Source organism: Apostichopus japonicus, chromosome 3 (genome assembly GCF_037975245.1).
Source record: "Apostichopus japonicus isolate 1M-3 chromosome 3, ASM3797524v1, whole genome shotgun sequence".
NCBI classification, from domain to species: Eukaryota; Metazoa; Echinodermata; class Holothuroidea; order Aspidochirotida; family Stichopodidae; genus Apostichopus; species Apostichopus japonicus.
In genome coordinates, this window is record NC_092563.1 from 25,379,232 (window position 1) to 25,404,232 (window position 25,001).

The 25,001-nt window shown below is 37.6% G+C and overlaps 1 protein-coding gene across 3 annotated transcripts in view; it reads right to left on the bottom strand.

Annotated features, from left to right (window-relative positions):
- LOC139965606 (visual pigment-like receptor peropsin) overlaps nucleotides 1-25,001 on the bottom strand; it is a 51,585-nt gene that overhangs the window by 8,573 nt on the left and 18,011 nt on the right. For 2 of the 3 annotated variants that reach the window (XM_071968147.1, XM_071968146.1), the window contains one exon: nucleotides 1,039-1,242. In XM_071968147.1, coding sequence (XP_071824248.1) covers nucleotides 1,039-1,153 — 115 coding nt within the window. In that variant the 5' untranslated portion in view covers nucleotides 1,154-1,242. Of the gene's footprint in view, nucleotides 1-1,038; nucleotides 1,243-4,569; nucleotides 4,879-25,001 lie in introns of those variants that run through there. The other variant, XM_071968145.1, reaches the window with a different exon arrangement.

The window sequence follows — 25,001 nt, forward strand, 5'->3', positions numbered from 1 at the left end:
ATGACGCTGACCCTAGTGATACTAATAATAATGTCGACCCTAATGATACCGAGAGTGTTATCGACCCTATCAATACTTATAGTAATTTCGACCCTATATGTCGACCCTAGCAATACGAATAGTAATACAAACTTTGGTAAAACTAATAATAACGCCGACCCTAGTAGTATAGCAACAGTAATTTTGACCATAGAAATGCTACTTGAAAAGTATAGGAAAAAGCTGCCACTAATTAAGTCATATATCAGAAAGTGGAATGGTTTTTGCTTCCGGTAAGCTTGTGGGATTACAAGATGTGTATCGGCCAATTTATTGTAGTGCGCGTGCGCGCTACAATATTGGTAATAACTGGCCAAGTGAACGGAATCTACATGACTGGACGTTGAAACTTAAAGTTTCATATAGTTTCTGTACCTTTGCAGTTTCAGAGGCAAGCTGCGTAGCCAACTTATTCTGAACCTGTCACGGCGCTCACAAGCGCCCTCACTTTGTAGGTACCTACATGACTATACTCCGTGATGTGTTGTCCGCACAAAAAAATTACACCTTGAACAACCGAAATAATAATAATATTGCAAGCACTCCACACGCACTACAATACTGCGTATTAACAGGCAAATGCGGTTCTAGTTATTCATTGAACTTCTATACAACTCTGACAAGATATCTATGCCAGGGATATTTAGCGACGTTATCATGAGATCAAACATACCGAGTACTACCAAAACTATGATATCAATAGACCAAACTAGGACGCCCTCTTAATTGATTTCACCACGATTATGAAGAAGAAAAAAAAACCGAAAACTTAATTAGTCATTCTAATGAATTCCAGAGAAAAGGTGTTAGTCTCATGACGTCATCGAGGATTATCAAGATCAACAGAACGGGCTATACTAACTTTAAAGGACACTTGTCATTTAGCCTTTGAAGAAGATCCTGCTAGGATCGAAACGTCAGGCCAACTTACTTTTAGTTTTACACTACTTTAAAAGATATCAGACGACCGACCACATTTAATCTGTTTCGATTACTCACCGACCAAGGTCAGGTAAACAGCCATTATAAGGTATCCAGAGGGCATGATCTCCACCCTGTACGGGGAGTCCATTACTGTGTCATTCCAAATGTGTTGATCCACCGCAAAACCCATCTTTGATGATAGTTTGACCGACACACTGACTACCTTTAAGGAAGGGCAGAGCGGCCCCTTTCTTCTTCGATAGTAGTCGTTCACTGTCTCTATATGTGAGAAAGTTCATTGTCTTTATGTTGGTATTATGTAAGCAATGCTTTATCTATGCCGAAAGATGCCCGTCCAAACAGAACACAATACTTATCTAGTGTACTTCGACTATCACACGACGTCCATCCATCCGCACAGTTATCCTCATACAGATTACATTATTAAAAGCTTTTCCCTTCATTTCACGACAAAAATTTGAAACATTTCGCTTGCACACGGTAAACATTTATGTGATGACCACCCGAATTTGACGTAATCTAAATTGAACCAAAAAGCTTACTCCATAAACAAGAATCTGTGGATTTATACAGTAAGACAATAGACATTTAGACAATAAGACAAGAGCATCAATGACGCAGTATCTCAATACTGGAAGTTTTTATTTCGATTCCTAATTTCAAAACTTTGCTCTTTGACTCTGTCTCTACAATTATCAACATCAATTATGGTACAACAAATATATAACTTGCATTTAAGCTACTTTGCCACGAATAGTCTCTGCAGGTTACACTTTATCCTGCTAGTGTTGCAGAAATGCCAAGGTCAGATGATTTTTAGGCGATGGAAATTGTCTGGTGCTGTTGGTTACGTACACCATCTAAGCGGAGCGCCACCATAGGTTGGCGCGAAGCGTACAAGAAAATTTTGGGATCTTACTCCCCTCAGATGGCCGGAAACATCACTTCCCGGGTCATCTAAGCTGAATCTATACTGTCTCCATATTTGTATTGTGTCTATTTTTTTTTCATTCCAGAGGAAAAAATATCTTGAAATAAAAAAAAAATCTCTGAAATTTTGCGGACACTGTAGCGTTCACGTGTGTCGTAACGGTATTATTTTTCACGAATCGTATAGGTAACGTTGCTTTCAGCCGGGCATATTTAGCACGATCGGCTTTGAGTAATTTCCGATCCTGGCGGTTCTGAGATAATTCGCATTTTGGTGTGATGAAATGAATTTCACGCTAGCAATGATACACTTTCACAGGAAAAACTCTGTGGGCCTAAAATGCGGGAGATTCTTCAAAAATGCGGGAGTTTTTTGGAAAATGCGGGAGATTCGGACAGGTGGGCGGGTGAGCGGGAGACGACCGGAAAATGCGGGTGACACTCGCCCAAAGCGGGTGACTTGGCAGCACTGGTGTTGCCTTTAGCGCTCATTGCCTTTGTCGAAAGAACGACGTTGCAAGGTTTAGTAATGTCATAGAATACCTAAGAACTTGTTTTTTATGTGGTACCCTTCATCTCGGGTCAGTCTCTGTTGGACTTTTTGGACATATAGTTTGACGTCAATGACAACGGCCAAATTAGAAGAGGCGAACTCGACCATATTCTTGATGCCCGCCTTGAGAGCTAGGCCTATCGACCTACTGTATGTTACTGTAGGGGTGACTACCATCAAAACTGTGTCCACTTCCAAGTATCAAAACAACCCACGTTTTTCCATCTCAATTTTTCTGACATGAAGATTTCATGGATTTATGACTTGGAAAAAATAATGTAAAAGAAGGTTACAAGTTTTTTTTGAAAGTGATGGGTGGCCTCCTCCTCCCCTAATAGCCACCTCAGTTCCTCTCCATTTTGTTATTTTATTTTAATTCTTTGTAAATTTTATGTCAAACATCACAGGTTCAAAAGAAAGCTAAACATACTTCTTACAACCTTATACATCTTATATCCTTATAAATAAAACATAACCTTATACAATTTTTATAGTCTTATAAAAGTTGTGATGCTATGGCTGGCTCCTCTTTTATACGTACCCATCAAACAAACTTACCCTGGTCCTTCCTAGGAAAAGCTGTCTGAACACCAGTACAATGCTAATGTGGCTATCACTGGAAGCCTAATAATAGTAATAGGCCTAGGCTAGGCCTATACAGTATATATTTTTTAAATGCATTAGGCCTAGGTCTAAGTAGCCTTCAGAAGTACAAAAATGTGTAAACGTAATTATACAAAAATACATGAAGGGCAATCGAACAAACTTATCATGGCCCTTGCTCTGAAAAGCTACCTGAACACCAGTACCGTCCTTAAATGGATGTTACAAAAACGAAGGCCTAATATAAATTAAATGCACTACGTAAAATTCAACAGTACACAATGTGTATATGTAATTAGCATTCAATACTACCTTGCGTACCTAACTACAGTACAGAAAATTGGTCGCGAGGGTAGCCATTTTCGTATATCTAACATGTAGCTGTCATGAGTCATAGCCAATCTGCTACAAACCAGACTTGGAGGCGGGGCTTAATCATCAAAAACGGACCTTTTTACTTAAAGTAGGGGCGGCAGCTCAGTGTTGTTTTAAGAAAGAAAAATCATTTAAACATCAAATAAAGCAAATAAAAGCCATAAAATGTCATTTACATCTAGTAAAATTCTTATTCATACCTACCTGTAAAAACAAATGAAAGTTTAAAATGTTAATAAAATATATAATAAATAGGACCCTATCTTAGACAATACCACTGTTGAAAGACAATTCTATTCTATTCTTATTCATAAAACATTAACAACCGCAGATAACAAACCAATCGCTGAGAAGTAATATGTCACGTGCCCATAATAAACCATAAGACATCGAATAATAATTAACAAATGAGCAGGAAAACGTGGGCAAAAGTTCCCTACAAACAAGTTTTGGAGCGTGTGCAAAAAGGGTGTGTTTCAATCGTTTTTCAGTCCGATTTGCCCCGATTTGGACATAAGTCGGTGAAAAAGTCATAGAATGAGATAAAATTCTCGAATAAAAAATAGTAACTTTTGTTGGTCTATATGATATATTCTTGCTCTGGAAATTCCAGAGAAAAAGAGCTTTGTATGAAGACGCTGAAAATTTTTTAAGAGAAGGGAGAGTCCCACTTACTGTTACAATATCTCTATACATGTAATGTATTGAGATAACAATAAGATAATAAGACAAAAAGACAACAAAAAAAAAGCTCCTCTCCAGCTTCGCATAAATTTTTCAATGTTATCGTTGTGGTCACATAACGTTAACAGAGAATTGGGGATTTGCCAAGATCAACCCGACAATACGTAAAATGTTAACAGTAAATGCTAACTATAATGTTGACTCTTAGTAATGTGGACAGTAATAACGAACCTAGTGATAATAATACAACTGCCGACCCTAATAATGCAAAATAGTAATACACCGACCTGGTCAACAGTTATTTGGAATCTGAGAAACAGCTTTACATTGCATTTTCAATGTTCGAAACAACATATAGCTACATATGTATAGTTAATCATAAAGTTATGCGTTATATTAGAAAACCTCCTTATAAGGTTATATTAGAAGGATTAAGTTACCTGATTAATCGCTGTATTGTTCCTTGGTTAACGATTATTGTCATCAGATACAAATACAAATACACACAGTTAGCGCTGACCAGATTAACCGATTCCCATTGTCACTTGCAGAGTTTACGAAACATCATCAACTTGACACAAATCAAAGTTTACTTAGAAAATCAACGGCTTGCTCAGTTCTCTGTGTGTCAGAAGCAATGGTAATAATGAGTGTTACACGCAGTTGACAGTAATCTGAAACATGATGGTTACCAAACCAATTAGAACTTGGTAATAATTATACTTAATTCTTAGCGAGGAAACGGTGAGTTCTGTACTGTCGTCAACTCTCCCCAAGCAGAAAGCTTCGCTGAAGGGATTCAGTACTCTCAGTAGAACGCGGCACTGATAATGATTAGCCAATAGCAATTGATTACTCTCTAAGAAGGTATAGCGCATGCGTGATTATTTATCTCATTGGCGTAGGCCTACCCGGAAGCTCATGTTATATTTATAACTATTTTGCACATTTTAAAGTATACTAGAGGATAAAACCTTGATGCAAAGGAAGTCTTGTTGTTCAAGAACCCCTATCAACATATATATGTTTCCTATAACACAGATAATATATAAATGACAACAAGCAAGTATATATATGAATAATAACAGAACTATTTTTGTGTGCAAATTTAGGGTATCAAACAAGAGACAGTTGAAGATGATAAAATGATGATGATAAAGTATGATAAAATTTCCTGTAAACGCCCGCTCCCCCCCCCCCCCCCCCGTAACCCAAGTAAATAATAACGTCAAAAATATAATAATCCGTCATCATTGAATGAAAAGAACAACGCAATGTTAGCAGACAAGAACCTGATGTGACTCCGTAGAACTGTTTAACGTCATCACCTGCAAACATTACGTCAAAACATCACAACGAGAAAATAATTCAACACACAAAGATACACCGATGTGATATATGATTTATAGGTACATCAAACCAAATCTTTTAACGTCAAAAATATGTTAAACATACTAAATTAACCGACTAAATATTCTTACAATATAAAAAGAACAAATGATGTGATTACTGGAAGACTGTTAGCCATCAAACAAAATCTTTTAACGTCAAAAATATGTTAAACATACTTAATTAACCGACTAAATATTCTTACAATAGAAAAAGAACACATGATGTGATTACTGGAAGACTGTTAGCCAAAAAATCAAGCACGAATAGCGCCTGTGCGAGAGATATACGTATTGTATCCTGTATTTAAACAACACAGTATATAATGACGTTAAAACAAAAACTATATGAAAATCAAACAGACAATCGCGACATTTTTTGTACATAATGCTTATGAGATAATGGTGCATGGGCAAAGATATTCTCTTAATATGTACAAGCTATACCAGTGGTGTAGCAAAGAGCAACATAGCCACGGTGCTGCAATAAAGTACTGTAGTAATATGCAAAGAGCAACATTACCACGTTGCATTAGGCCTAGGTCTAAGTAGCCTTCAGAAGTACAAAAATGTGTAAACGTAATTATACAAAAATACATGAAGGGCAATCGAACAATGAGCTTGTCAAGTTTTCCATTTTCTATTCTCCTTATTTTATATTCTAGGTTTAGAGACCTTTAGATAAAAGGCCATGGGCCCAGGCCAATCTGTCTTAGTGGTAAATCCGGCCTTGACAAGTACATATTAAGCAATAATCTCCTAAAGTATCCTGGAATTCTAGTCTCTTTAATTAACATATTCCTCCTCCATACAGAGGCTGCGTGCATCAGTTCTTTTCTGAAATCGTTTAAATATGTTACCACTGAGGATTTGCTTTTTGCGACTTGGATGGAATGTGCATAGATGGAAGTACATAGGCTATGGTGCAAAAATGGAGATATTGATGTTTCAGACGTTCAAAGAAAAGAGTCGGTCAATTTGAATAAAGGTATCGCTAGACAAAGGAAAGTTGCTACAATCTCGGAAATTGACTCATACAGCATTTCCTATTTTTGCAGATCGTGGTCAATCAAATGAATTATTTTGTGTCGGCACGTGGTTACTGGTTGCAGCAGCATGGGTTTTCCCTGGTTATAACAGCCACCACCGCAGCGTCCTTTACAAATTTATTACAGAACATGTAGCCGGTGCTAAATTTACAAGGAAGTGGTGCTTATTAAGCAAGGTGGTGGTGTTATTGAAAGCATTCAGCTATAACCACCACAAGCTATCAACATTACAAAAAGGAGTTACACAATAAACCTCGTACTACATTGTACCAACATGTTGGCTTGAGCCTTCAAAATATCACCGATGGTGTGGCCGAGTGGATCAAAACGGTGACATTTGAAGCAATGGGGCATAGCAATCACAGATTATGATTATCATGATCATCATGATCCTCATGATCCTCATCGTCATCGTCATCGTCGTCGTCGTCGTCTTCGTCGTCGTCATCATCATCATCATCACCATCACCACCACCACCAGCACCACCACCATCATCATCAACATCATCATCATCAATATCATCATCAATATCATATAATTTATTCTGTGCAGAAGAAAATATGACAGTGCCAGGGACGGTCTTTTCACTTTACATTTCACTTTACATATATATATATATATATATATATATATATATATATATATATATATATATATATATATATATATATATATATATATATATATATATATTTTATGTTAATGCAACAATTAACGCCTAAAATGGAATTACGACCTTCCTTACCGGTTTCGAACCTCTGTACATACAATCAGCGTCCATAGCCTAGTGGTTAGGGTGTCCGCGTACAGAGCGGAAGGCCCGTGGTTCGAATCCCGGTGGAGGCTGAAAGTTTTTTCACTGTTCTTGATTTTCCAACTCATTACGATATATATATATATATATATATATATATATATATATATATATATATATATATATATGTGTATGTGTGTGTGTGTGAAATGTAAAGTCAAAAGACAGTCCCTGGCATTGTCATATTTTCTTCTGCACAGAATCAATTTTGCAGCTCGGTTTTGTATAGACTGTAAGGGAAGCAGGGTAGAGGCAGGTAAACCGATCAGTAAAGCATTACAATAGTCAAGATGAGATATTACGAGACCCAAGACCACAGATTTACAACTTTCACAATCACGGAACTTACGAATCAGTATGATTTCGTTACGGTTGCCACTAGCAATCCTGCATTTCTCAGAAATATGTTTTTTTCAGAGACAAGTTAGTGTCAAGCTGAACACCCAATGGTTTAACAGAGTCAACAACGTCAACAATAGTATCACCCACCAAAATAGAACTAGTCTCAGTCTTGTTGTTATAGAACTGTCGTTTATTTTCAGTCTTCCAGGTGTTTACACTGGATGATGTGTGTTGTAGAACAGAGACAGCATGTTGCTCTTCTGCAGTGTTGCCAGATGTAAACTCCGTGTAAAATGAGTGATCGTCTGCGTAACCAATGATATCAACCTGTTGTCGACAAAAGCTCTCATGAAAAAAACGACTCCACCAACGTGCTGGCATAACAATTAAATATAATTGGACCTGCTACAGATCCCTGTGGGACTGAAAATCGCAAATCAATAGGTTTTGAAACAGCAGAGTTAAATGAGATAACACTGAGTCGACTAGGATAAAGGTATGATTTTAGCCAATTAAATACCATGTCAGTTGCACCAAATTGTTTTTTTAGCAGATTCATGAGTATGAATCAAAATCATTATAATTAATCAAAAGAAAAGAACAAAGCATGATACATTTGCTGTGGATGCAAATTTATTTGTTTTTCCTAGTAAGTGAACTTTATTTATGATCACCAACCCCAGAGTTGTGTAAAAACCTTTGATTAGCTAGTGTTAAAGTGTATACGTGACTTTGATTAATTCACGTGTTAATACCCGTGCATTGACGACGCGTCTTCCCTATACTTTTACATTATTTATTAGCCTTGGGATGATTTCGTCGGGTTAAGGCAAACGGAAACAAAATAAGTAAACAGATATCGTCTGATTTTAGAATATTCTTTCATTTTCTGTTAGTACTTTTAGCCTTATGCAGTATGTTATCGTGCTGTTTTCGGACAATGGATAAAAAATATCAAATTTCGTAAAAGCCATAAATTGTCAAAAATGCTCAGCTAGAAGCGAAAGGTTACACGAAACGGATTCTAAGGCAGATTAAAAAACAAAACAAATTAAGATTACTACAGTTTGATATGTGAACGTACTTGCGACTATGAATTACTACTTAATAAATCTTGTGTTCTTTTTGGGGGATAATGGACATGAAAAAGGTCAAATGATGACGAAAGTGCTCTCCATCTTAAAGGTGCCTCCCAATCTGTGTATACAACATTGATTTGGTTATGCATACTTTGGTTTGCTGAACATATATAACAACCCAGTGACTGATACCAATGCGGTAAATGATTTGAAAAAGTATAATTGAAGTTCCTATACTTATATAAAAATATAAAAAAAAAACGCATATAAAGGCATATCTTCAATGCAGCCTAAAAAACTGTATTGATAACATCTTAAGACCACTGTGAGTTGTTTTCCCCATTAGGGTAATCTTGCAAACTCAACTGGAAACACACGCGGACGTCAGCAATGTAGAAAGCTCTAGATCTTGAGATTTCGCTCGTGTAAATATTCTTGGTATTCTTGACCACAACTAGTCATTAACCGCGGCAGATGAGCACCTTGAAGAAGGTAAGCCGTGCATTAATAATAACCCCCATTAACATATCATATTTCTCCATCAATCACAGTGAGAGGAAGAGGTATTCCTCCCAATGGCTGTAAACTGAAAGAGTAATAATTCATTAATCTATATAGCGTTCTCTTTGGAACAATGAAGTGACAAACAGTGAGACTGCTGACGAAAAAAAAAGGTCGAAAAGTTCATTATAGAGTTTGCATGATTGTCGTTAACCAAATAAAAAACTGAAAAACTTACACTTTTGCCCCAAAAGTATATGTTAGTGAATGTATAAACAACACAATAAATACGATGTAGTTTGGATAGTATGTTTCAAATTGTCCAAAAAGGTTATTGTTAAATGAATATTAAAACAACTGTAGCCTATTGAATAAAGCATAGAATTTGATCGCCTTGTTCAAAAGTTATAATGATCGTATCGCCGAAAAACGTGGCCTGTGTCAATTTACATTAGTATTTACAAACAAATACTTTATAGTAATAAATACTACAGAACAGAAATATGTTTCATGCCCCCTTCCCCCGCCTCCCCTCTCCTCCAGGCTTTTGTAACTAGATATGCATGCTACGTCAGTGCGGGTCATTCAGTTGGATCTTTGCATTAACAAATGAAGTAGCAGAGTATGTCATCTAGGCCCACCTCATTATCCGCCAAATGTTCGACCTTCTCAAAATTTCGATAAAAAGTCCAAATCTTGACATTCTAAGTCGTCAACCTTTCTCAGGAAACACCGAAGATTCAAAATGATCGATCATAGACATTTCGTTACCTTAGTTGCCTAAACTACACCACCTAACATTGTTGTCTACACTACACCACCTAACCTTATAGTTTACACCGCACCACATTACGTTGTAGCCTCCACTAAACCACCTTACGTTGTAGTCTACACTACACATTACTAGAAAGTCAAAACGTCGACCCTTTGTATCAAAATTTCCACTTTTTCGAAATAGTGGCAGTGGAAGAGAAGATGAAGTAGTCGAACTTATACATATTAGAATGTTCATTAAAATAACAGGTCGCAATTTCGAGAAACTTGAGTTTTCAAGTACAGGATGACAAAATTTCCGAGTATTCGAAAACAAGCTAACTTTTGAGATACAATAGTCGAAATCATATGTGGGTCACAGCAGCATCTACAATAGTAAATTCTTCTTGGGAAGATCCCCAAACTGGCTACCGGCTCCTCCCCTTCCCCTCCACCACCACACTCACTTTTGATAGCTACGTACGCCACAGACCTAATATACTCCCAGGAAACATGTGTATGCGGGGTAGAGGGAAAGAGGGCGGTGGGGTGTAGAGGGAGGTACATCTTACAGCCAATTCGTGTTTGCTTTTGTTCACGGGCATTGCATTCATGGAGAGCTTGTATCCAAAAATGTACCCCTCCGATCATGAAATGGATCGACGTCCCTGCCCCATTGATATTTTTTTAGTACAAGAAATCAAATGAAAGGTAGGAACATCGACAAAACCTCTCTACATGTTGACCTTATCCATAGCCATTTTGGTAATTTTCGCATTCGCACATGCGGCTTCTTCACGAGAAAGCGTACGGTACCCCCGGCTCCTCATATTGTTTTTCAGAACGCTCCTTCGGTAACATACTACTCTTGAACAAGTTTTCTTCGACAGTGACGTTCATATATGTAGCTCATCTATCGTTGTTATCAAGAAATAAACAACTGGAATTGAAAGGATTCCTCATTAGTTCTATACGGATATGAAGATTGATTATTCTCTGGTTTGAAGCCGTAGTATAAGTCCAAATACATTCTTTGTTACGAAATACCAAATGATTAACAAAACGTGTTGAACATCTCTTGATTGAAGCCTCGTTTGATAGAGCAACGAAACACTGCAGTTGTGCAAATTATTCATTCTAAACAAGAGAACCATTCAAGTACAAAAAATGTCTGGTCATCACGCCCCCACATAACTGTTATATATGAATCTAACAATCTTAAAGGATAACTCAAATTCGATCAATCCTCATCGACATAGCTGTGATGAAAAACTTCCCCACTGAACAGCTTGGAAACATCTTATTACATTTGGGAGATATAACAAGTTTCATATTCCTTCCCCTATAAGGCTGACGACTTGATCAAGGCTAAATATGACATAATCGAGCAACAAGTGATTCAATTTTATTTATGATTATATATTACCAATGTATATTCTCTGTCATATTGAAGCTTTTAACATGACATTACGATGGCATTGACTTCCTGTTGATAATCTATCTAGCATATATTAAAAGAAAAACGAAGGGAAAGGGAAAAAACATTCAGATTCTAGAAGCATTATGACATCACATAGTTAGAAAATGGCTGCCGCCATGTTTGGCATTAAATATCGTAAATAAATAATAAATAATAAAATATGGTATCTTCCAAACTGAGAAAGATTTTCTTAATCAAAATCATCTTAATCATCAAATCATCGAATCATCGAACCATGGAATCATCGAATCATCGTCAAATCAGCATCAAAATCAAAATAAAGCTTAATTTGATGGATGGAATTGTGTCTCTTATGAAGTACGTTTTAATGCCTGCATCTGCCAGTTGCTATGTAAATGTACAAGCTATTGTTAATTGTCAACATAGTCTGAAAGAGGCGTTGAAAACCAAGTTGGCGGAAGAAGTACCCCATGCCCCGATGGACGCTCTTTTAAAAGAGCTCGAACAGAATATAACTGCCTTACAAGTGCCGCTGGATGGCGGATCCTTGTCAACCAGATGGGACAATGGAAACTTTACCATTCGAAAAACTTCGAGCCGGAAGTCTGACTTTTTTACGCGCAGCGACCAACCCACTCCAAGAGCGAAGAAGTCCTGCAGTACATGTGTTCAACGCTCATGTTGTGGAAAGTTGGAACACTGATAAAAAAAAGGACTACTTTAAGGACTTTAAATGTCACATGTTTAAGCGTGTTGGTCATCTACAGTCTGATTGCCGACATAACCCAGATGTAGTTAAGCATATCAGTAAAGAAAGTAAGGCTTCTGCATTCAGGAAACGTAAACGAAGCTCTAAAATTAAAAAGGTGGAACAAGACAAATTCTGAATCTGAGGTAGAAATTAGTGACGACGATGTTACGGTGTACTACGTAAAGCAATTGCGTCATTTAAACCAATTGAAGTTGAGGTTGTAGTTGAAGGCAACGAAGTTACTATGGAATTAGATAATGGGGCTGCTGTATCTCTATAAGTTTAATGCCAACGAAATTTCTTGAAAAAACTGTTACAAAGACGTGGAGTTTAAAATACAACAATGGTAATTCTCCAAACCTTCACAGGAGATGAAATTCCGATTGTAGGTAAATGTTATGTGTAATGGTACGGAAAAGAGTTTACCACTGTTTTTAGTTCAAGACAATGGTCCAGCCATTCTCGATAGTAATTAGTGTACACTATTTCCTTTGAATTGGCAAGAGATAAATCATGTGTCCTTTCCCTCAAATGTCAATGACAAACTTAATGATATTTTATCGAGAAGTAATGTACTCGAAAATAAATTAGGAACTGTAAAAGTTGTTCAAGCTAAGCGTAGGCTTAAATCAGAAGCAACTCCTAAATTTTGCAAGCCAAGACCAATAATAAAGGCCATGGAAGACAAGGTTTCTGATGAGTTGAACAGGTTAGTTTGAGAGGTTTTTTAAAGAAAGTAGACTTTTCAGATTGGGCGGCCCGTATCGTTCCAGTAAGAAAAGGGAATGGAAATATAAGGGTGCGTGGTGACTACAAAGTCACAATTAAATCAGTAATTCACCGACAGGAGTATCATTTACCTCTCCCAGAAGAATTATTTGCGCAACTCAATGGTAGTCAGAAATTCTCAAAACTTGACTTGTCGAATGCATACTTACAGATAGTATTAGATCCCGTTTCTCAAAAGTATGTTACGATTAACACTAATTTGGGTTTGTTTCAGTTCACTAGACTACCCTTTTGAGTTAGTTTAAGTGAGGTTGGTGGACATTTAGACGATATAATCGTAACAGGGGGAAATGATGAGGAAAAACTCAGAAAATTAGACCAAGTCATTAAGAAGCTCGATGTCTTTGGTGTGAAATTGAAAGAGGCAAAGTATTCATTTTTTTCAAGACTCAATACAGTATCTTGGCTTGCAGGTGGTTGTTGCGAACGGTATCCGTTCGTGAACTAGTAAAGTCGAAATAATTGTTAATGCTCCTGAAACAACAGCTAGTCCGGAATTGCAAGGTATGATAGGTATGATTAACTACTATCGTAAATTTTTGCAAAATTCACGTCAGCGTTTACATCTGGAAGGGTACTTAACTAAGTGTAAAGTGATTTTCAAAAAGCCTTTGAGGAGGTCAAGCAAATTTTGTTTTCTGCAAAAGGTCTGGCGTACTTTGATAAGTCAAAAGAAATAACATTTAGCTGTTGGTGCTTAGCCAACAGGCATAGGAGCAGTAATGTTTATACAACTCAGGCAGGTGAGAAGGAAATTTCTTATACTTCAAGAAAACTGACTAAAGCAGAGCAATTCGAGTGTTAATTCTTTTTCGCTATCAAAATCAGGTTTTATATGAATTGCATACAGTACACCATGGTGAATGGTTAGAATGAAGTTACTGGCAAGGATGCATGCTTATTGGTCGGGATTAGATTTGAAAATGGAGCACTTAGTTGAGTCATGCACTGCTTGTCAATCAGTTTCAATGTGCCCGCTCAAGACTAATGTTAATTAAAATTGTCCTACAATGCCTCGGTTCCGCATTCATATCGATTTTCCGGGTACTTTCCTATGCAATATGTATTTAATAATAGTCGTTGCTCATTCTAAATGGCCAGAATTCGTTTTGATGAAATCTACAACGGCATCAGAAACTATTACTGAGCTAAGAACAACATTTGCACAGTATGGTTTGCCGAAAGAAATAATATCTGATTATGGTCCACACTTTATAGCCGAAAGAATTTCATGATTTTTGTAAACAGTATGGTATTCATCATATAAGAACAGCTAGTAAGCACCCGGCTTCCAATGGTGAAGCTAAAAGATTCGTTCGCACTTTCAAACAGGTGATGAAGAAAGCTTACTTTTATAGTGCTCAAATTCAAACGAAAATTGACCGAACTTTGCTTTCATATAGAAGTACTCCCCAATCGCTAACAACGGCGACGCCAGCAAAGATATTCTTTGGGAGAGAATTCCAACTAGATTTTCCTTATTGAAACCAGAAGTAGATGCCTCGAACGCTAGAAAACAAGCTTCAGATGTTGATCGATACATGCTATTCGATCTTTTATGTGGGGTATGAGGATATGGTATTATATTTTAGAGCACCCACAGGAAATGGGCTCAAGATATTGTTACTAAGGTTTAAAATCAAATATGGAAGTGACATACTAATCAAATCAGAGCAAAGCCTCGTACTTTATATAGAAGTTCAGAGGAAATTCTAGGGTCCGTGTCTACCATTGACCATGACGAGCTTGTTAAACGTAAACGTAGTGAAACTGTTGTAGGTGTTAAAGAAAATACATTTTCTGAGGAAGTTAATTCACCAGTTCAAACTGAGAGAATTCAAACAAGGAATTCCTGTCATCGGGTAAACGGAGAACACTCGGGCGGATTAGACTCTAATACGAATATGCCACCGTAAGAATTCCAACAGTCTTCATTAACAGTTTTTCATAAAATCATCTGTTGTTCTGTGTAACAAGGTTTGACTAATTTATGATGTAACGGTTATTGAAACTGACAGAGCTAGCTGTATAAGTGAGGCCTTTTTACTATACGTGTTTTTCTTTTTAAGGATTGTGAGGCCAAGAAGCCTTACTGTGACGATCTTTTCAGGATTACAGTTTAAATTTGTTTTCACAGTGAGAAGATGGTGAGAATATACTGGGATAACGAAAATGTTTGATGTGCTATAAGTGTTGTGAACGAAAAGAAAAAATGATACGAGAAAAGCATCAGTTCCTCGTGGAGTACAAAGGAACCAAACTGAAATTGATAGAGCATTTCGGAATGAAGCTTCGACCGGTGGCATTACCAACAGGTGGCATTTGAACATCGGCGTATGAAATATTGAAAGCAACTTCCCTTGTAAGGAATGGATTTGACATTTGCAGGGAATAGCCAGTAAATTTATAAATTAAATTAGACTCTCCAGCAACTCTAAGAAAATGCCCCAATCCTTTAAAGTTACTTTTAACATTGACTGTAACGCTCTAAACATAGTCCTTCATTGTAAGACACGAGGGTTTGGGCCATCTTGTTGTTACTTTGGCATGCGCGAAATGGACACATTTCTGGGTTTAATTATTTGACATTTTAACATCATAAGTGACAGAGGCACATGTCCCCACACCTATCCACCGAGTCTGGAGCCCATCGGTTTCACGTTTTGGCGGGAGTTTGCGACACACCTTTCGAACAAATTTGGCCAAGTTTGACAATTGACCCCCTTTGACCACTAGACCTTTGGCATATTACATTAAATAATGTACTGCAACCTGTAGAGTCTGATATCGGGCATGGATTTTATGGTTTCGGCTATCTTGTTATTGTTTCGGCCACTTGGGTATACGCGTAATAGCCAAAATGCTGCTTTGGGAATTTATCCTTTGCCATTTGTAAATTACTACAAAAACTCCCATGTACATAAAAACTGTGACATTGTATTAATATGCAATATTTCTTTTTATTATCATTATAAAAGCTTCATTCATACTCTCTAAAAGAGTGTAATGCAAATTATACATCGTTTTCGAATGTATTGCCATTCTAGTAATTATTAATGTGATTGACAACTATTTTGCACTAGAAATTGGCTTTCCCTGGTGGTGCAAGTTAAATGGTCATATTTATTTGGATAATACTGATTAATTTCCAAGTTAGTACTGTATGCACTAATCCTGAGGCCCGTTGGAGTTAACAAGGGACAGACAGTGACAATTACCATTGGAGATATGCGGGACGCGTGTCCCTGTTTACTCCACTACTTTTAACTCTCCTAAATGTGTAAAATTTGGAATACAATATGTCATTTCATATAGTTAGAGACCTAAATCATGACTTCGCAAGCTGGTGGAATCACAGTTATTTTGTTCATTATATTGAACGAACGGCTCCGAACAGCTTATGAGGCTTATCAAATATTCATGTAGTTTAAACACTTTAATCCTTGCTTAATATCTGTGAAGGACTTATAGTCACAATTTGTATGCAAGGGTGACTATGTAGTTGAGCCTATCTACTTTAATGTCAAGCTGAGTAGCATCACCAAATGGAAAATGCTTCCACAGTTGTTTAACTATTTATCATGACTAGTCTCTACGTTTTGCCTGGTTTATATCTTTCATTAGATATCTCCATGTATTAACCTATGTTTTTAATTCGACCATTTTAAAGCACAAATGAACATTTTTTTCAGTGTTGTGATAGTTCTGCCTCTACTCAGGAGTTAAGCAATTGAACAGTTTATGTTTCAACATATTGTAGCTTTCAAGTTTGATTAAATCTTAAATAGTCAGCTGTGTTAAAGGTCAGCTGTTTGTTTGTGCGCTGTAAAACAATAACATAATCCGTACCCTGTATGTAGTTGCATAGTTTACAATACGTCTCATATACAATATAGAGTCAATACCCGATAGTCTCATAAGTAACCCGGACATACCTGCCCAGAAGTCTCATACGTAATGCATAACCCACACCCATCTAGACGTATTATATACAATACATAACTCACACCTATCCAGACGCCTCATTTACAATGCATAATTACCCACACCTGTCCAGACGCCTCATTTACAATGCATAACCCACACCCATCTAGACGTATTATTTACAATGTATAACCCACACCCGTCCAGACGCCTCATTTACAATGCATAACCCACTCCCGTCCAGACGCCTCCTTTACAATGCATAACCCACACACGTCCAGACGCCTTATTTACAGGGGCGGATCCAGGATTTTGAGAAAGGGGGGGCCGATATCCCGATGGTAGCACTTTAGTGATCTGCGTCCTGGAGGAGGGGTCTAGGGGGAGGGGTTGTCCTCCCCCCCCCCCCCTTGGAAATTTTTGGTTAATTGTGAGTGCTTACAGTAGATGCAAAATGGTGAAACATTTCGCCAAAAACTAGATAAACCAGAAACGTTGCAGACACGCTTTTTTGTGCACATATTTTTTCTCGATAGACACATATTTAACAACGCTCAACAGTGCATGTACAATGGATACACTATTATTGCGTCGATTTGTTTTTTTTTGCGCGAAAATTATGACACCAGATTCACCCCAAGAAAAAACATAAAACAAGATATATTCAATGAGATAATTATGATATACTTATTAATGAAAGGGGGGTGTAGGCGGTTTTACACTATCTAACACAACGTAGTCGCCAAGAACCTGAAGTATTTTTAAGGGAGGGCCCGATAATAAGCGGAAACGGATCACCGACCGAAAAAATATCGGAATTTGTGGACTATTTCTTGCTTCCTATTGTATTAAAACAAAGCACCTATGTGAAAGACACAAATCACATTCTGAAAATTGTGGAAGCCACCCCGTTACCAAAAGCAGTAGTACTTGCTACACTCGATGTCGTCGCCATGTATACCAATACTCCCCAAGAGGAGGCATTAGATATATGTCAAGAAGTCTATGAAAAGGCGGAAAAAAGCGAATATGGAATAAATAAAATATCTTCCATATCCATGCGCAAACTAATTGAACTTATTTTTAACAAGAAACTGTTTCGAGTTCAATAACCAATTCTATCTACAAAAGATCGGTTGCACCATGGGTAGCCAAGCCTCTCCGGAAATCTGTGATATCGTCATGCATAGACTGGAAAACCAGATTTTACCGACAGATAATAAAATCTTAAAATGGCTCCGCTATAGAGATGAAATTCTATTGCTTTACGACGGTTCACCTCAGGAACTTGAACAACTAGTAAACAGGTTGAATGAAATTCACCGCTTCTTAAAGTTTACGGTAGAAATATTACACAACCGAGTTAACATACCTAGATTTGAAAATCTTCAAAGTCCAAGGTTTGAAACCAATGGGTTATTAGACACCAAAGTCTACACCAAACCCACGGAAACCTTCCAATACCTCGACAGAAACTCTGCACACCCACTTGCCACTTTTAAAGGATTCATTAAAGGGGAAGTCTTACGATACGCACGTCTATATGTAACAATGAGACTGATTTCTTACAGAAAAAGAATGCGTTCACAGAGAAACTGTTACTCCGTAACTAAAGAGGAAATTGCCTCAGCCACGATAGGCATAAAATTTGAAAACCGTGGGCAATACCTCACTTCCAAACCTAAACAAACGGAACCACCAATGGTGTTCAAGCTTACCTATACACCCCATATCAAAACCACGCATTTGAAAAATGTACTTTTGAAACATTGGCACTTAATCTCACAACACGCGGACAGGGGCGTAGCGAAGGTTTTTTTGTTGGGGGGGGGGGGGGGGTGGAGGATTTGATTTGCCGACGGATCTGGAAGATGTGAGTGAAATAGGGGAGGGGTCTAAGGGAAAATTTTAGTTTTGAAACGTCCTTAGATGCAATCTGGTGCATATTTTAAGTCAAATTTGGCACCGTAGAATTTCCATTTCGATATTATTTTTATGGCAGTCGGCAGAAGAAGAATTAATTGGGACCAATTATCGAACTGTGTTTTCTATTTCACCGATCGCTGAAATAGTGAAACTTCGTGATGAAAATGTTCAGAAAACTTTCCGGTAATGAGAAATAACAAGATTCATTGATATACAAGCGAGAAACGTTAAAAATTGTGTACAATTCGTGAGCCGTGTCCTTAAGTTTTCCACGGAGAACGAATGACATCTGCGATGACGTCATTCTGAACGGAGGATAATAACAACACGTTGTCACACGATAGCACGACTCATGGGCTGCGGCCTATACGGAAGCCTTTAATTCCATTTCTTTCACTGAGTTGCCGGCGATTCTGGCACTCGTCTAGCTGAGCCTGGCTACAGTAGCTATACTGACGGCCGTGACATTATCAGTTATTTGCCGAGAGGTTTTTAACTTGCAGGCGTCGGGTGATTGGATTGGTGAATGAGTTTATCAGATGAAGAACTGGAAAATCGAAATAACCGATAAAGAAGCTCCCGTTCTCCTTTTCTCTCTTCAGCTTTCCTTCTTTCTTCTCCTTCCGCTCTCTTCACCTTTTCTCCTGTTGCCGACAGACCCAAAATTTCCCGACAGCGACCAAATTATTGTGGGGTGTGACACCCCCAAATTCCCCCCCCCCCCCCGCTCGCTACGCCCCTGCACGCGGAATTATCCAAACTGTTTCCAAAAGAACCGATTCTAGCCTACAAAAGGGCTCAAAATCTCAAAGATTTACTTATTAACTCAAGGTTTCATACTAACGAAGAATCAGCTGACTCTCAAGGTTCACACGACGCTCTTTTAGATGCTCTTATAGCTGCACTATGAGTCCATAAAAACTCGTGCACAGAAAATAGATGCATTTTGAGAACGAGACGCCCAGGTCGAATATAAAATATTCAAAGGCTACTACTGATGAAGCTCCTCCTATAAAGTTTGAGAGCAGAAACCGGTCTAGTTGGTCATAAGAACCTACACTAGTCTCTCCTACTATTAACAGTACACTCAATTCACCTAATAGGTGCAATTATGTTTCACCACGAGGGGCATGCGATAAGTTCATGTTCCTCGGGCCCTCCCTTAAAAATACTTCAGGTTCTTGGCGACTACGTTGCGTTAGATAGTGTAAAACCGCCTACACCCCCTTTCATTCAGATAATTATGATATACCTGCTAACTGTGCATTGATTTTCCCTGACAGTTATAGTCAGCACTATAGTACTGAGCCGTATCTAATTAATACGTGATGTCGCGTAGGCCTGATAATTGCCTTAGTTTCAAATTTGGAATAAAAACGATCTCGTTTCAGGGAAGAGCAGCTGGATATATATTAGGCTTTTCTTTCACCAAGTTATGCCTATTAGGAATTTGAAGTACTCCCACATACAAAAAACGCAACTGATTTCCAAAAAGGGGGGGGGGCCGGGGCCGGGTCGCCCCCCCCCCCTGGATCCGCCTCTGATTTATAATGCATAACCCACACCCATCTAGACATATTATATACAATGCATAACCCACACCTATCCAGACGCCTCATTTACAATGCATAACCCACACCTGTCCAGACGCCTCATTTACAATGCATAACCCACACCCGTCCAGACGTACCATATACAATGTATAACCCACACCCGTCCAGACGCCTCATTTACAATGCATAATTACCCACACCCGTCCAGACGCCTCCTTTACAATGCATAACGCACACACGTCCAGACGTACTATATACAATGTATAACCCACACCCGTCCAGACGCCTCATTTACAATGCATAACCCACACCTCTCCAGACGCCTCATTTACAATGTATAACCCACACCCGTCCAGACGTGTTATAAACAATGTATAACCCACTAAACCTGTTATGCAACCGAACGACCATGTTTTGCTACCGATAATACAAGTGGAAAACATGAATGATCGACCGATATACCTGGATTATTGAGCCATATCGTAGGAATGAAGATTGACGGTCCATGGAAAGCGTAGTCATTACGGTGCCTTTGGGTTGTCATTGCATAAAGTCTCACCTACAGCACGTAGCCCACACCTGAACAGATGTCTCAGACACAATGTATAACACATACCCGTCCAGACGTATTACATACAATGTATAACACATACCCGTCCAGACGTATTACATACAATGTATAACACATACCCGTCCAGACGTATTACATACAATGTATAACACATACCCGTCCAGACGTATTACATACAATGTATAACACATACCCGTCCAGACGTATTACATACAATGTATAACACATACCCGTCCCGGCGTATTACATACAATGTATAACACATACCCGTCCAGACGTATTACATACAATGTATAACACATACCCGTCCAGACGTATTACATACAATGTATAACACATACCCGTCCAGACGTATTACATACAATGTATAACACATACCCGTCCAGACGTATTACATACAATGTATAACACATACCCGTCCAGACGTATTACATACAATGTATAACACATACCCGTCCCGGCGTATTACATACAATGTATAACACATACCCGTCCAGACGTATTACATACAATGTATAACACATACCCGTCCAGACGTATTACATACAATGTATAACACATACCCGTCCCGGCGTATTACATACAATGTATAACACATACCCGTCCAGACGTATTACATACAATGTATAACACATACCCGTCCAGACGTATTACATACAATGTATAACACATACCCGTCCCGGCGTATTAATTATGTACAATGCATATAACCAGGGAGCAGGGAGTTGTTATAACAACTCCCTGATATAACCACACCTGTCATTGTGCATTTGGCTTGTCGTGAGGCCTATATGAAGTCTCATCTACAGCACGTAGCCCACGCCTGAACAGACGTCTCAGACATAGACCACGACATGACAAAGATGACAAAACAGAGTCGATCCGTGAACTTAAACTGAGTAAAACAATAGTTTCTCAATTGTAATACACTGCTTTTTTGATATGCCTTGTAAGAAATAACTCACGAAACCAACAATTAAGAACTACCGTACATGTGTGCAAAGAGCTGAGCAACACAGAATACACCAACAATTAAAAAACTTGAAAAGGTCCAGAGGAGGGCTACTAGTTTTTTCTAATAGGGTTGTGAATGAGTGGAACGGTTTGCCTGAGAAAGTTGTACTTGCAAGTAGTGTCAATGGGTTTAAGAATGCTTTGGACAAGCACTTTGAGCATTGTAATCGGGTCTGAGTGTTTGTGTCTTCAGTTTTTTTTCCCTCATCTATAGGGTCCTTGATGGGGACTTGAGTGTCCCTCCTGATCCTTTTTTTCTACTAAACTAAACTAAACTAAGAACAATACTTGTGAAGCCAAAACACACACAAACAAAATCCATGAAATATTGTTACACTCCTCTGAGCCGACTAAAAGAATCCAAAATATCAAACTGATTAAAGAGATATGGCTCGGCTAATCAAATGGGATAAAGAGATGTTAAAATATTCCTGTCACAAACAAAAACAGTTTTTATTGTTGCTTCTTCTTCTTCTAGTTTATAATAATTATAATTTGGTATGGCTTTAGTATATATATAAAGAAATATCTATGCACTCTATCGACGTTCCCCGAGGCAACAGCGCTGTATCCTCCCCAGGGTGATTCACTTTCAATTCTCCTGAGTTATTTTGTGACGTAAGAAACGAATCATACATATCTGTAGAGGATTTTAAAAATATCAAAGCTTAATAACGATATACGCTAACCAGAGAATTTTTCTTTTATCGAGATATTTATAATACTCAAATATTTTATGACATGGGGATCGCTTATCGAAGAATTAGATCTTCTGACCTAAGGCATGAAGAAGGAGATTGGTAGTTGTAAATAAACGCCTGCAGCTGTGTTTATGTGCACTTTCATGGCTACTATATTATCTTACCCGATGACACGCACTATTGATACAATTACAATTAAAGCGATGACGTCAGCAAGAACTAATTATAACTGATCCTTGAGGTTGTGGACTACATGAACATTTAACATAAAATGTGCTATCACAACTATCTTATCGAGTCAGAATTAAGGTATGTATTTACAGAAGAAAATGTGAAAACAACATCTTGATCATAACAGTTAATTACGTCACTTTAACCAGTACAATATATTCTAAACACAAATAGGCACAAATTGGCTACATTGCTATAACCTTGGTTGCCTTTCTGAGTTCCTCTGCTAAAAGTAAAGATGCTTGTCTAGGTTTCCTGTAAAACAATCAAATTAACGTTCTTTAAAATGATCGGAATAATATCTTAATATCTGAATGCCAAATTTACTGCATAACAACACGTTCAACACTTGATTCGTGATAAAAGGGTGAAATCCACCACGAATCGAGTAAAATATACCATTTAAACAAGTTACAAATCATAAACACTGTGAAATAAAGCCGATACTATGAGGCTCATGAATATTCATTAGTGAAGTGTAGCATTGGCGAGGTGACGTCCCTTAAGGCATCTGTCACATCTCGAATGGGACTGATAATACATTGAAGTATGAGCTAGTTGCTTTCAGTAGGGAAACAGTGGGTAAAGGCTAATTTGGCGGTTATTCATAGTTGTATAGTTGTAGTTCTTGAGCTATTCGATCATTCTGAAATGTAGGCCTGATCACGATATGCAATGTATATTTCATCCATCCATTCATTCAATCATTCATTCATTTATGCATCCATGCATTCATTAATGCATTCATTAATACATTCATTCATTCATTTTCATTCTTTTATTTACTTACTTTTTTATTTACTTATTTATTTATTCACTATGTACTGACCGACCGACAAACCAACTGACTGATTGATTTAATTATAAGTTTTAAATATTTCATTGTCGTAATGTACAGATATTATGATATTAAGATCTGGAATCTGAATATTTCAATACATTAATGTTTAGATATTGATATATTTCAGATACCGTGTCTAAGTATTTCAATATATTAACATATTAATATCTTATATCTCAATACTTCAATATCTTTTTGTACAGGTATTAGGATATTAAGATCTTGTATCTCAATATTACAACATCTCATCTTATAGATACTGAGATATTAATTTAATTCACCTAAAATAACATTAATGACTCGTTGGCACTTTGAGAGCTCCATAGTTAAATAATCGATGTTGTTTTTGTTTTTCAGTGACATTCGGCTACTTTGGAAAATTGCCGACCAAACTCAAAGTTATACTAAAGATAAATGCTGGGTTGAAATTTCGGATAAACTATAAGAGGGCGATATTTTACTAAACCCGCGTTAAAAATATCGTAATTACGATTTCAGACTCCAGAAATCAGACAATATGAGGAGCCCTCTATTTTGAAACAGCTAAAGTATGCATGGTTTCGTTTACTTACATCATACGATGATTACATGAACCTAGCAGCAGGGCGTTAAATTGAACTTATTCATGTCATTAGGTTTCATGTTAATGCCATTTTGGTTTCCCGAAAGGGAAAACTATGGAGTCATTTTTACCGACCTTGAAAAAATGTGAAGTTGACGGCGGATTGCACAGTCGGCAATGACTATAACGCGGATCGCAGTCGGTAAATACTATTACGGTTAGATTCGTCCAACTCGGCAACATACAGAAACGCTTTACTCAAGGCGTGTTTTCTCTAACGAATTCTACGGTGTGTCATTAGTTTTGCTAATACGTTATTTGTGAGATATTGCGCTGTCTCGCTTTCACGCACACCGAAATTTGAAAGCTGTGAACCTAATGTTACGTTGTATCACTGAATTTTGCTATTGACCTAACATGACATATGAGTACAACATTTCTTCTGATACCATAATTTACAATAACCGAAATAAACCGTCATAAGGACAACAGTTCTTAATTGCGTTATTATCTTTCCATAGAGAGAATGTCATATCATAGAAATCTTGCCATAACAACGAGAAAAGGAATCTTAAATATCGGTTGCTATGCGTACGGATACTTATAAAAGCCATTCATATACTACAAATAAGATAATCAAA